This window comes from Rhinopithecus roxellana, chromosome 2 (assembly GCF_007565055.1).
Source record: "Rhinopithecus roxellana isolate Shanxi Qingling chromosome 2, ASM756505v1, whole genome shotgun sequence".
Classification (NCBI taxonomy): domain Eukaryota; kingdom Metazoa; phylum Chordata; class Mammalia; order Primates; family Cercopithecidae; genus Rhinopithecus; species Rhinopithecus roxellana.
In genome coordinates this window covers 182,197,444-182,211,036 of record NC_044550.1, presented here as the reverse complement: position 1 = coordinate 182,211,036, position 13,593 = coordinate 182,197,444, and the positions used below count along the sequence as shown (strand labels likewise).

Sequence of the window (13,593 nt, the reverse complement as noted above, 5' to 3'; positions counted from 1 at the left end):
TCCTTCCATGTGGTTGGGAAGCACAATTGCCCCAATAGGACAGTCAGAAACCAGGACTAGGAACTTATATGAAAAAAGAAACTAGTCTTAATTGCCACCATCTATGTCTAAAATAAATTATCGGGGAACATGACAGTAACATGACAAGCAGAATTCTTATCTCTGTGCGCTGTACATTTTTTGTATTAAAAAACAACTTCATTAAGTAGGTGAACTACAATTTAAGAGACATCAAAGAAATGACTAATGAATTTCACTTTAGTTTTTATTTTATTGTAAAACATTGAGATGGAATGATAGGGTTTCTCAGAATCAGGTCCAGATTTTAATTAAATGAAAATTTATGATTTATAGTCTTCTCAAATACCTGTCATACTTGATATCTCAACCAGAGCTAATCTTACCTCTTTACAAATTAAGCAAGTAACTGGATCCACAATTTATAATACCTGTCAATTTTTCCTGTATTAAACCTCTATCATAGTTTAAGCCTATTAGGGTACTTAATCCTTACAAATAAACAGGTTTAAAATCACCTCAATAGGCAACTGCCCTTCTGGTTTTCTTCTTTGACTAAACAAACTGAATGCTTAAGATTTTCCACTTTGGGTGCTAGCAGTACATGGTGCTACACTCTGTATTCCAGACTTCTTAAATTACAGAAAAAGGAATGTACACTTTTTGTATTCTTTCTGAGCAGGGCTGGAGGTAACATCATCTACCATGCTAGGTACTTGTATGCATGGACTACTCCACTGCATATATTTCCAGTCGCTGCCCCCTTTTCTTTTTCAAGCATGCATTAACTCAGGATCAATGTGTGTTCCATTAGAATAACATTTATTCACTAGGAGTTGCCAGAAAACCTTCCTGGTATCAATGAAGTCCCCGTATTTTGAGTCCTAAGATTATTCTGAAGAGAAAACCATATATATATAGCCTTTTTTCAGATGCTCAAAGAGGTCTAAAATCCTCTTCACCTCCAAAATAATAAGAAACATCTCAGCCGGGCACAATGGCTCATGCCTGTAATCCCAGGACTTTGGGAGGCCGAAGTGGGCAGATCACTTGAGGGCAGGAGTTCCAGACCATCCTGGTCAACATGGTGAAACCCCATCTCCACTAAAAATACAAAACTTAGCTGGGCATGGTGGTGCATGCCTGTAGTCCCAGCTACTCAGGAGGCTGAGGTAGGAGGATTGCTTGAACACGGGAGGCAGAGGTTGTAGTGAGCTGAGATCATGCCACTGCACTCCAGCCTGGGTGACAAACAGAGATTCCGTCTCATTAAAAAAATTAAAAAAAAAAAAAAATGCTGGGTGAGGTGGCTCACGCCTGTAATCCCAGCACTTTGGGAGGCCAGGGCGGGTGGATCACTTGAGGTCAGGAGTTCCAGACCAGCCTGCCCAACATGGTGAAACCCTATCTCTACTAAAAACACAAAAATTAGCTGGGCGTGGTGGTGTGTACCTGCAATCCCAGCTACTTGGAGGCTCAGGCAGGAAAACCGCTGGAACCCGGAGGGTAGAGGCTGCAGTTAGCTGAAATTATGCCACTGCACTTCAGCCTGGGCAACACAGTGAGACCCCATCTCAAAAAAAAAAAAAAATGAATCATCTCACTGATCTTCTTATTTTACAAAACAGTAATATGCAGTATTGCTTAGTTTGACATCATTCAGTAGCTAACCCTATTCTCCAAAGTTCTGGTAGCTCTAACAAACTGTAACTTTATAAACAGAGACAGGTACTTTGGTTCTATTCTAATACTTTCACAATTAAACATACTGCATTTATAATATTTAAAAGATTTAAATTACTGTCAAATATATCTGGATTGCATCTTTTTTTTTTTTTTTCCTCTTTGACAGAGTTTTGCTCTTGTTGTCCAGGCTGGAGTGCAATGGAACGATCTCAGCTCACTGCAACCTCTGTCTCCCAGGTTCAAGTGATTCTCCTGCCTCAGCCTCCCAAGTAGCTGGGATTACAGGTGCCTGCCACTATGCCCAGCTAATATTTTTGTATTTTTAGTAGAGACGGGGTTTCACCATGTTGGCCAGGCTGGTCTCGAACTTCTGACCTCAGGTGATCCGCCCACCTCGGCCTCCCAAAGTGCTGGGATTACAGGCATGAGCCACCGTTCCTGGTCTGGATTCCATCTTAATGTACAATATTTCATGAAGTTCATGATTTTAAGAAAAAGGAAATCAAATAACATCTGAATTTCTAAGTCTAAATACATTAAGGTGATAGTGACTCTTGCAACTGTTTTTAAATTATTGGAAAATATGTCATTTTCTTGAAATGAACTTGGTATTAAAGGCAGCAAATATGTCTTTATAAGGAGTCTCTGAATCTGACTTGGTCGATGGTATTCGGCAAAGTTGGCGAAATCCAGGAGAACGCAGCAGCAAGTTCTGTGAAAGACCCATGAAGCTGGAGCATAACCAGTAGAGAACAATTGACTATAAAGAGAAGACATAAATGTTAGCATCTGTAATTCTACCAGGACATCACAGTCCAGACACAGGCAGGCAATAAAAAAGAAAATGACAATCTTTGTAAACAGAAGTATGCCAAGACTTAGCAAGACTTGCAGCAGCTACTAGATTCCTGAGATGGATTCAATAGACAGGTAAAAAAGGTTACGCACAGACAGAAAAGCAAAAATAAAGGGAAAAGAGAAGTATGGAGGGTAGAAAGTAAAAAGAAGCTTAGGCAGAGGCTCAAGAGAGATCTCATCTCCCTTATTCGACAATGGAGCATACTTTTTCCCCACGAAAAGTCCTGTCCGGCTGCTTACATACTGAAGGTGGAATACTGGAAGCGTGGCATTTAAGATGGCAAACTTAGCCTCCCTAGACCTCATTTTCCTCATATAGTCATCTATCTTCCACATGTTTCCCAATAGCCAGTTTCTCAGTGTAGTAAGGAATGCATTTTCTTTGCCTTCTTCTGAGACAAACAGCCTCAGCCTTATCTCCAAATTTCTTTTGTATTACAATCCTGAGCAGCGGTCCCCAACATTTTTGGCACTAGGGACCATCTCATCTATAAGGCATTAGGGACTGTCCTCATCTATAAAGTGGGGGCAGTAACTGCATCTACCTCAGAGGATTGCTGTGAGGAATAAATGAGACAATTCATGTAGAGTGGTATGCAAGTATGTGGTCCACATTTAGCATTTACATGTGTTATTTGTTCCAAAGTCAGTCTTTAGGGGCAGAAAGCAGCACATCCTCAGAGGTAGATTAGCACAGTAGTTAAGAGGAGGAGCCAAACTGCTTAGATGTGTGTTAAGACTCTATCACTTATAGCTAAGTGACTTTGGATGAGTTACTTAACTTCTCTGTGCCTCAGTTTCCTCATCACCAAAGTGAAGATTATAATAGTACCTTTATCGTTGCGCTGTATAGTACCCCAATTATATGGGATAAATAGTACCCCAATTATATGGGGTAAAATATGTAAACCATTTAAAACAGTGCTCAGCACAAAGTCAATGTTAAATAAATATTGTCTATCATCATCATTTGACTTACCCACCAACAGAAAAAGAACCTGAGCCTAACTACAGCAGACTATAAGCTGACAGCTAAGTATCAATCTCCCCTCTTCCCTAGTAACAAAATCCTAATTTTTATTTCAGTAGGCTGTCATCTAAAAAAAAAAAAAAAAAAAAAAAACAGACTATTTCCTTGCCTCTTCTGCAGTGAGGGATGGCCATAAAACTAAGATGCTAACACAACTGTTTGGTGGAACATCTGGCAAATCTCCTTAAAAGGTGCTGACTACACTTGAGGCACCCTTTACTATTCCTGCATGATAACAAGTTCTAACAGCCATGACCGTAGTGTAGACTTGAAATCACAGGCTGTGGACAGCAAAGCAGAAAGAGAGCAGCAGTCTGGGTCTCTCATCTTCATGGACTTGTCCCATCACCCCTAAGCTGCTTAATCAGATTTCCTATAATTGACAGGATAAATTTTGGGTATTTAAAGCATTGTGTTTTAGATCTCTTGTTACTCATTTTGAACTCAATCCCTCCCTAAAACTTAACTGCTTGTATTTTATTTTATCTGGGGGGTTCTTCAGTATATAGCTGGTATGATTTCTCTGTGGAAATGTAGTGAATCTGTGCTGTTCTACTTTTACAGGGTATTTTACGACATTACTAATACTATGTAAAAAGTTCTATAATAGGCACTCATTTCATTAATTCTCACAGGCATTATGATATCTGTTTTAGAGATGAACAAACTTATTCTGCATACGATTAATGACAGTATCATGTTCAGTAACAGCCTAAAATATACATTTTGATGCCAAAAACATATTGCTTTAGAGTCCTATAAAAAATACTGTGGGCCAGCTGTGGTGGCTCACACCTGTAATCCCAGCACTTTGGGAGGCCGAGGCAGGTGGATCACCTGAGGTCAGGAGTTCGAGACCAGCCTGGCCAATGTGGCGAAACCCTGCCTCTACTAAAAATACAAAAATTAGCCAGGTATGGTGGCGTGTGCCTGTAATCCCAGGTACTAGGGAGGCTGAGGCAGGAGAACCACTTGAACCTGGGAGGAGGAGGTTGCAGTGAGCTGAGATTGTGCCATTACACTCCAGCCTGGGCAACAGAGCAAGTCTCCATCTCAAAAAAAAAAAAAAACAAACTATGAAGTAGTTTTATATATGCTACACCCTAACTATTAACAACAACTGAATTCGACTTTATGTGTTGGCTCTGAGTAAACATGGAGATATACCCAACACCGCTTTTGCCTCCTTAGAAACTTCTAAAGTATTTGTGGGAAACGTGCAAAAGACTGAACTAACTGCAAACATAACCACCACTTTTTCTATTTCTGTAAAGTTTAATTAGGTATATACAGGGACAAGTTTACCTATTTCACAGAGTTGTTATGAGATTAAATAATACCATACAGGAACCCAAATGGTCTTAGCATTTTGTTCTGTTTCTTTTTTAAGTGCTAAATTCTTTGCTCCAGTTTACATAGGTAGAACTAATTCAATATATCAAGTAGTCAAAAGGAAGAAATACTATATTCATGGTATTACGCAAAACACGTTGCAAGATTTAAAAAAAGGCAAGAAATAGAGACAGATTAGTTACCACAGAAATACTGATTTGGTAAGGGATCAAGTAGTCAGAGGAAGTTCAACAGAAGAGGCAGGGTCCTAGCCAGTCTAAGCTAAAGTCAGAGAGGGTTTAGCACATGCTACACACAATGTTGGTGCTTACTCACTGAGGGTACCGTTGCAGCAACTGGAATCATCAACACCGACATTGCACGGACAAAGTATGTAACATATGTCTGCAAACGAGATATTCCAATTTTTTGTAGAGCAGAAATCTGAAGGGGTAGAACATATACATGCATAATGATTATTAAAATGCATATTAAATCAGATAAGCTTTAAAATATAAACTGATTTTTCACTGGCCTCCATCTACACTTTAATAAAAGTAATATATATACACAAAAAACACTGATTAATCTATATGGCTGATCATCTTTTTATTTTTTGAGACTGGGTCTTGCTGTCAAACTGAGACCAGTTTGAGGCTGGTCTAAAACTCCTGGGCTCAAGTGATCCTCCCACCTCCTCCTCCCAAGTAGCTGGGATAATAGACATGCACCAATCACTGCACTCAGCTTGATCATCCAACTTTTAAAAATCTTAATAACTGGCCTAGGTGGAAGGATCACTCTAGTCCAGAAGTTTGAGACTACAGTGAGCTATGATTATGTCACTGCACTCCAGCCTGGGCAATAGAGCAAGATCCTGTCTCTTAAAAACAACAACGGCAACAACAAATCACTTACTAATCATGTCAAATTCTTAAATGGAGGTTTTTTGACACTTTGTGCCAAAAAACAAGGGCAATGATTTAAATGGTAGCTATTGTCATAGCATTCTTCAAGCTCCACTTAACAATGATTTATATGGTAGCTACTACTGTCACAGGATTCTTCAGGCTCCACTTAAGAATTCTGCATAAGGCTGGGGGCCTGTAATCTCAGCACTGTGGGAGGCCTAGGCAGGCTGATTGTTTGAGCTCAGAAGTTTGAGACCAGCCTAGGCAACTAGGCAACATTGTGAAACCATCTCTACAAAATATACAAAAATTAGCTGGGTGTGGTGGCATCCCTGTAGTCCCAGCTATTTGGGAGGGAGACTGAGGTGGGAGGATCACTTGAGACTGGAAGGCACAGTGAGCTGAGATCATGCCGTTGTACTCCAGTCTGGGAGACAGAGTAAGACTGTCTCCAAATAAAAAAAAAAAAGGAGGAAAAAAAAAATTCTGCATAATTATGACTCTAGAGCCAAACTATGTAGTTTTACATTTTTATGCCTCACTTTCTCTGCATTAAAAAAGAATAATATTTACCTCACAGGGTTATTCTAAGAAGGAAATGAGTTGACTTATGTAAATTGCTTATAACAATGCCTATGGTCAGGCACAGTGGCTCACATCTGTAATCCCAGCACTTTGGGAGGCTGAGGCAGGCGGATCACTTGAGGTCAGGAGTTCCAGACCAGCCTGGCCAACATGGTAAAACCCAGTCTCTACCAAAAATACAAAAAATTAGTTGGGTGTGATGGCGGGCACCTGTAATCCCAGCTACTTGGGAGGCTGAGGTAAGAGAACCGCTTGAACCTAGGAGGTGGAGGTTGCAGTGAGTGGAGATCACACCAGTGTACTCCAGCCTAGGAAACAGAATGAGACTCTGTCTCAAGAAAAAACAAACAAACAAACAAACAAACAAACAAAATGCCTTGCACATAGTGTATGTTAAGTAAGAATAAGCTTTTAATAAGCTTTTATTTTTCTTTTAGAGACGAGGTCTCTCTCTCTGTCGCCCAGGCTGGAGTACAGGGGTAGGATCACAACTCAATGCAGCCTCCATCTCCTGGGCTCAAGCAATCCTACTGACTCAGCTTCAAGTAGCTGGAACTAGAGGCACATGCCACCATGCCTCACTATGAAAACACTTTCATTAGTCTTTAGAAGACATAGAGGAAAAAACTAGGGGATTGACATTGATTCACTGTAACCTTGTACTTATCACTTCCTTCTTTCTACCAAATATTCACTGAATACCAACCACAGGGGACGGTGCTAGTGCTCTTAGGGAAACATATTTGGACTACCGGTAGAGTCTTTCCTCAAGCAACTTTCACTCAAGACCTTATATTATATCATCTTCACTTTCCTCATCTGAAAGAATAAGGAGTGTATTAGATTTCACAAACAGGGATCAGAGGTCATGAGGTCTGGGAGATCTCTACTGAGGTAAATCATTTTTAAGATTTCTTCCAGTTCAGTCTGTTCTACTCAGAGTCTGAGAATAATTTATGAAATTATATTCATGCTTTCCCTAAACTGCCGAGTAAAGCAGCCTGTGATAAGGGTTAAGACATGACTGAGAGAGATGGGCACAGTGGCTCACGCCTGTAATCCCAGCACTTTGGGAGGCCGAGGTGGGTGGATCACCTGAGGTTAGGAGGTCGAGACCAGCCTGGCCAACATGGTGAAACCCTGTCTCTACTAAAAATACAAAAAATTAGCTGGGTATGGTGGCATGCACCTGTAATCCCAGCTACTCAAGAGGCAGAGGTTGCAGTGAGCCAAGACCGTGCCATTACACTCCAGTCTGGGCAACAAGAGCGAAACTCCATCTGAAATGAAAAAAAAAAAAAAAGACATGACTGAGAGATCACATTTTCTATGTGTATGTTTTTCCCATTTCATCTTATAAAGACATTCAATGACTTATTTAAGGTCATAAAGCAAGAAAATAGCAGTCAGGGCCAGACTGTGTTCCTCGCCTACAAATTTACATATTAAATAACACACACCGAACACCACTCTATTGTAAGAATACAACCAGATTGACTAGGCATCTTCATTACTGTTTTTACCAAAAGCAAATCACAAAATTCTATGTACCAGAATCATATAATTTTGAGGCGGAAAGAGATTTGGAAGTGTACTAATACAGTGCTTTTACTTTAATTTCGAGAGTTCTGAGGCCCACAGAGGTCTAGGCCAATGCCTGACGTGGAACCAGGAACAAAGGGATCTCACTTCTAACTCAGAGCTACCTTCACCAACTCAAACAAAAATAGATTTGAAGTCAGAACAGCAGCAACAAAAATCCCAATAAATGGCAAACAAATTTCATTTAAAACTACTGACCTCCACTATTAACAAATTGATGACGCCAACAGAGATAGGCAGAATCCAAGTGGAGTCCGGTGCAGTGAGGTCAGGAAACCACAGAATACCACCAGTAGCTAACTGTTCCTGAACAGAAAAACCTGCTAAAATAGTTTTATAAATAAAACAATAGAAGTCCTAAAAACAGCAGAGAAAAATATATAAGACATAAATAAATAGTCTGACAATTCCAATAGTGTCCCTCACAGGAAAGATCTGCACTAGATTTATTCCAGTTTTTCACTCACAATATATCTATTTTTTTTCTCAATACAAAATGTTGTCCTCAACACAATCTGTTTACACTTAAGACTTTAAATTCTATGCTCTTATAAGGAAGATATTGAACATATCCTAATTATGAAAAGTATGCTTTTTTTTTTTTTTAGTACAAAGACAATGTTAGAAAACTTCTTTGGGAGAAGATTTATACAATAATTACCTTCTGAATGTGCTGCCCCTGTGCTTAAATTCCGGAGAGCAAAAGACATGAAGATCCACATTGGAAGCTGAATCCAAACCAACACAGTGGCTTTGAAAGGGTGGCAGTTATCTCGCACATACAGTTCTGAAATTAGCCTCTTCATATTCTTTAGATAAGTGAGCCTAGATTGAGGTTAGTGGAAAAAAAAGGGAAAGAGAAAATGTCATCTAAGAATCATGCTTTATTTCCATAGCACAAATAGCGCCTGCTGTAGTTATTAGCTAAAGGATTTGTATAAGGGTTTCAGCTGTCACAGGCATGTTAAGGGGTTCCTTAAACAACAGGCAAACAAAGCCTTTTATCAAAACTTCTACAATATGGTACATAAGTTACATAACAATCTGAAATTGTCAGACTACAGGCTTTGTCTCTGGTGGTCTTTGGCTGATTAGGCTTTTAAAGTAAATTTCACTACTGACATGGTATAACTACAATTAATATTGGAAATACGGAAGCTAAAAGCAAACTTCAATCAAATCTCTCCACTCCAGCCAAACTTACTCACTTCATCTCTGAATATACCTTTTGGAGCTATGTGGTTTTATACTGTGTATGCTCTTGGCCTGTCAAAATAGTCTCCATTTTTCAATCAACTATCTCACAAAGATATTTTTAACCTGTTTCTCTGTTAACCATATTAGTTACTACTGTTTTTTTCCTGAAATTTTACTTTTTAGAATAGTCTTCCTTCGGGTCCAAGAGAATAGGAGTTAAAAAACAAAAACTAAAGTATTCTTCAGGGGAAAGTCTTCTATTTTATTCATCTTTAAATCTCCTGTATCATACATTTTGTACAGAGGAGGCATTCAATAGTTTTTCTGAATTTAGTCAAATTATAGTGTATAATAAGACAGTCCACAAAGACATTCTACGTCCTTCATAATTTCACATCTGCCTATTCTTCCAATTTTATCTTGTTACTCCTCTAGACACCTGCATATTCTGGTCCCTGAATGACTTTAGTTCATCCAACAAATCAGACTTCCGCATAGGCATGCCTTTGGAAGTACTGTATTATATCATCTGTGTGGAAAGCCCACTTTCCTGGCTGTCCATCTGACACACTGTCTTTCACCCTTGAAGACTCAATACTATTGAATGCAGGAAGCTGGCCAACCCTGTGGCTTGCACTTGTAATCCCAACTACTTGGGAGGCTGAAGTGGGAGGACTGCTTGAGGCCAGGAGTTTGAGACCAGCGTGAGCAAAACAAGGAGACTGTCTTGTTGTCTTGTTCAAAAAAGAAAAGAAAAGAAAAGAAAAGAAAAGAAAAGAAAAGAAAAGAAAAGAAAATGCCAGAAGCCCTCAGATGTCTCCTCCTAGAAAGAAATATCCCTAAGGATGTATCTGGACAACCATCCTGCCAGTATGGCTTAAGCAAAATGCCACAAGTCTTATCTAGGCTGCGTTCATAACCCAGGCAAGCAGCTATTAATTTGGTTTTTTTGGCCTATGGCTGAAGCTTTCGACTTCTTTGATCAGTAAAATTTCAAAACTATAGGTCTGTCAACTTTTAATTTTTACCAAATAAAGACATTAAACTATCACCATGATTTTTTTAAAATGTCAGGTCTTTTAAACATTAAATAAAGGACACAATCTCATATTAAAGATAGTTGGGAAATTTACACCTATATAAAAATATATGGTTAATAATATATACATAACACAGATTGATACCACAAAGCCCTTTTTCATTGCTGTAAAAAGGAGAATAACTTGTCATAGTCTAATAAGGATCAGAGTTTGGGAAACTGATTAAGGAGTTGATTGAAGCAGGAAGGCTTGTAAGTTCCCAGTGAATGAATGCAGACATCCTTGGGCACAACCTAGCACCCTTAGATTGGGACTTTCCAAGAACCCAGGCAGACAAATGCACAGAATAACCACAAAGGACGGACAGCAGCTTAGCTATCGAAGTGTTTCTACTGTGGCACTTATGTTTTCTACCTCCTCTTTCCTGTGGGCTATTACCTGCTATATCTTTGCAAACAGTCAAGATTGTAAATAACCTGTGTCATCTGTTGACAAATATCACAAAAAAATGGCAAAGTACCTTCATCCTGAGAAGCCTGCCCTGACTTTCCTTGATCATCTAGCTCCTTGTACATAATCTTTATAGAGTAGTTAGTTCACTGACATTATTATTTGATTACAGGTCTGTCTTTTTTAATAGGCTGGAATCCCTAAAGAATAGGAACATGCTCTTATCTTTGTCCATCTATTTCTTTGCTTTCAGTCCAGCATATGAAACTATCATGCCATATTAATAACTTATGAAAATATAAAAGAGTAGGCCAGGTACGGTGGCTCACACCTGTAATCCCAGCACTTTGGGAGGCTGAAGAGGGTGGATTACCTGAGGTCGGGAGTTCGACACCAGCCTGACCAACATGCAGAAACCCCGTCTCTGCTAAAAATACAAAATTAGTCGGGTGTGGTGGTGCATGCCTGTTAATCCCAGCTACTCGGGAGGCTGAGGGAGGAGAATCGCTTGAACCCGGGAGGCAGAGGTTGTGATGAGCCAAGATCGCACCATTGCACTCCAGCCTGGGTAACAAGAGCGAAACTCTGTCTCAAAAAAAAAAAAAAAAAAAAAAAAAAAAAAAATTTATATATATATATATATGTAAAAGAAATACTTTACTGCCAAAACTACAGAATACTCAAACTTATAATTAACATCACTATTTATGTGTGTGTGTGGGGGTGTGTGTGTGTGTGTGTATGCTCTTACATGGATATAATTCGCTTACCTGGCAACTCTTTCGGACCACCCCAACTGATTTGCACGAACTACAACTTCTTGGTTAAGATGCCTGGCAATAGCTTTTATTTCTGGCTGCAAATTTTCCACCTAGCTAAAAAAATAGGTTTTGTTATGAGCACATAAAAGATCTTTATTCACAATCACTCAGAATTTTTCACATTATTCCCTCGAGTCATTTAAAAATGTAGTTTACTGATCATGTCAAGAAACCTTAAGTCTAAGCACAAGATGTTAATTTGCTTACAATGTCCTCAGTCACAACCAAATTCACAATGTATACTTATCCATGTGATCCTGGGCAAGTAACTTAACCTCTAAAATCAGGTTCCCTCACATATAAAACATATAACAGCACCTACTTCACAGGGTTAGAAGTATTAGATGAAAACTGCACCCTGAGCTTTACTGTTCCATCTCTAGATTTCCTAGTAATGTAAGCGGAGAAAACAGCTGTCTGTTAAGAACCTTTAATACACCGCGATAGCCACAAATCAAAAATAAAAATAGCATTTATTCCTGCCCTGTGTTCATTCTTCCTGTAAAATAGGCTCACTGCCTTAATGTTGCTGCTGATTCCGTTCCTGTTTTGTTTCCGGTTTTTTTCCCCCATGTTCACAACTTGAAAACATGAAAGCCACTATTTTTGAAATATCCCATTTGAATAATCAAGCACTTGAACCCGTATTATCTGACTTGCTCTGATAACGTTGTGAAGTAGGCAAGGAAGGTACTGCTATCCTTATTCCTCAGAAAAAAGGATTCAATAGTAAAAGTTCAAGTGACTGCCACCAACCAGACACAGTCTTAGTCGGGCCTGGACAGGAATCAAGTTCGCAAACTGTTAGTTCAGTAGTTTCTTCCTAGTAAAAAAGACCAGCTGGAATACTTTGGGACGAAAGACGCTGCAGACATACTGGCTGTTAAAACTTTTAAGACATGAATTTTATAGGTTTCGCCAACACAATTTCTTCTGTGACTGATTTCTTTGACTCCGTTCCCCGAGAGCAAGTACAGTAACCACTTGTGCTTGGAGTACAAATCCAGTAGGACAAACGAAATGACAGGTACATGTATCACAAAATATCTTATTTAACACACCTAATGCTAGTTAAATTACTTTTAACGCTAAAATGGTCACAATGAAATGGTCACGATGATTAAACATTAAGCACTGCAGCAGGCAATATCGTGGGATCGAAAACCCTGAGTGAATGTCAGCCTTTCTCCGCCGCAGGGGTTGCAGCGCAGGGTACGCGCACGGCTCGGTGCCCCTCACCTTGGCCAGGATGTAGTGCTGGTAGGCGGCCAAAGGCAGCGTGACAGCACCCCGCAGGGCCACGGTGGAGAGCAGAATGCTGCCCCACCAGGGCAGGCCCGTGGTGGCCTGCACGCCGAGCAGTACTTCTTCCGCAACCCGCACCGGCGAAGACGCGGCTAGGGCCTCATACCAGCCGTTCGCATGGACTGCAGAGACTGGTGCCACAGCCCACACTGACAGAGTGGGGCGTTTGGCGCCGCTCGTAGGAACCGGCGCAAGCGGCGGGTCCCTAGCCCGCAGCTGCAGGGCAGGGAGCGGCCGCAGCCACCGACCGCCGAGTCGGCACAGCATTTCTGCACCACTGCAGAGCAGCCAAAGCTGTTAACGCGCAAGCTTCAGCAACAGCGGGCATAAAGCGCATGCGTATCCGCCTGCAGCCGCGATTGACCTTCCCAGACAAGCCGGTGACGTCTTGCGTCGCAGTTGATATGACGCAAGAGATAGGAAGGTCCCGCCTTTCCCACGCGGCACTGGGCAGACCTACTGCGCACACGCGAAACTTCCCGCTGCTAGGGTGGTTACTCCGAGGCCGGACCAAAACTGGAGACATGGGTGGAGCCTGCTGCCCTCCGCGGGGCTGGGTGTTCTCTAGGGAGCGCTCGCCTTGCAAAGTTCATCTTCACTGTGTAACTTACCATTCTTTTTCACTAACGCGAATCGTCATTTGTAGTGGAATTATCCTTGCTCGGTGTTTTTTTTGTGACCAGAAGCTGATCCCAACCTTTTTACGTGCACCTGATTGCTTCCGCTAGCGATTACGATAGATTATAATACGCGAGTCA

The 13,593-nt window shown here is 40.6% G+C and overlaps 1 protein-coding gene across 3 annotated transcripts; it reads right to left on the bottom strand.

The window, feature by feature from the left end:
- Window positions 1-247: 247 nt before the first annotated feature.
- LOC104658862 (cytochrome c oxidase assembly protein COX18, mitochondrial) lies at window positions 248-13,189 on the bottom strand. Of its 3 annotated transcripts, none has more exons than XM_010358990.2 (6): window positions 12,770-13,189; window positions 11,480-11,580; window positions 8,684-8,847; window positions 8,221-8,342; window positions 5,261-5,368; window positions 248-2,464 (listed from the first exon to the last, which is right to left on the bottom strand). In XM_010358990.2, the coding sequence occupies exons 1-6, from the start codon at window positions 13,100-13,102 to the stop codon at window positions 2,291-2,293; spliced, it is 1,002 nt and encodes a 333-aa protein (XP_010357292.1). In that variant the 5' UTR covers window positions 13,103-13,189; the 3' UTR covers window positions 248-2,290. The 3 variants fall into 3 exon arrangements, with proteins under 3 accessions (XP_010357292.1, XP_010357291.1, XP_030780708.1); XM_010358989.2 differs by having other exon boundaries at window positions 1,366-2,464; window positions 8,221-8,345; XM_030924848.1 differs by lacking the exon at window positions 8,221-8,342 and having other exon boundaries at window positions 1,366-2,464.
- Between the last annotated feature and the right edge of the window lie 404 nt (window positions 13,190-13,593).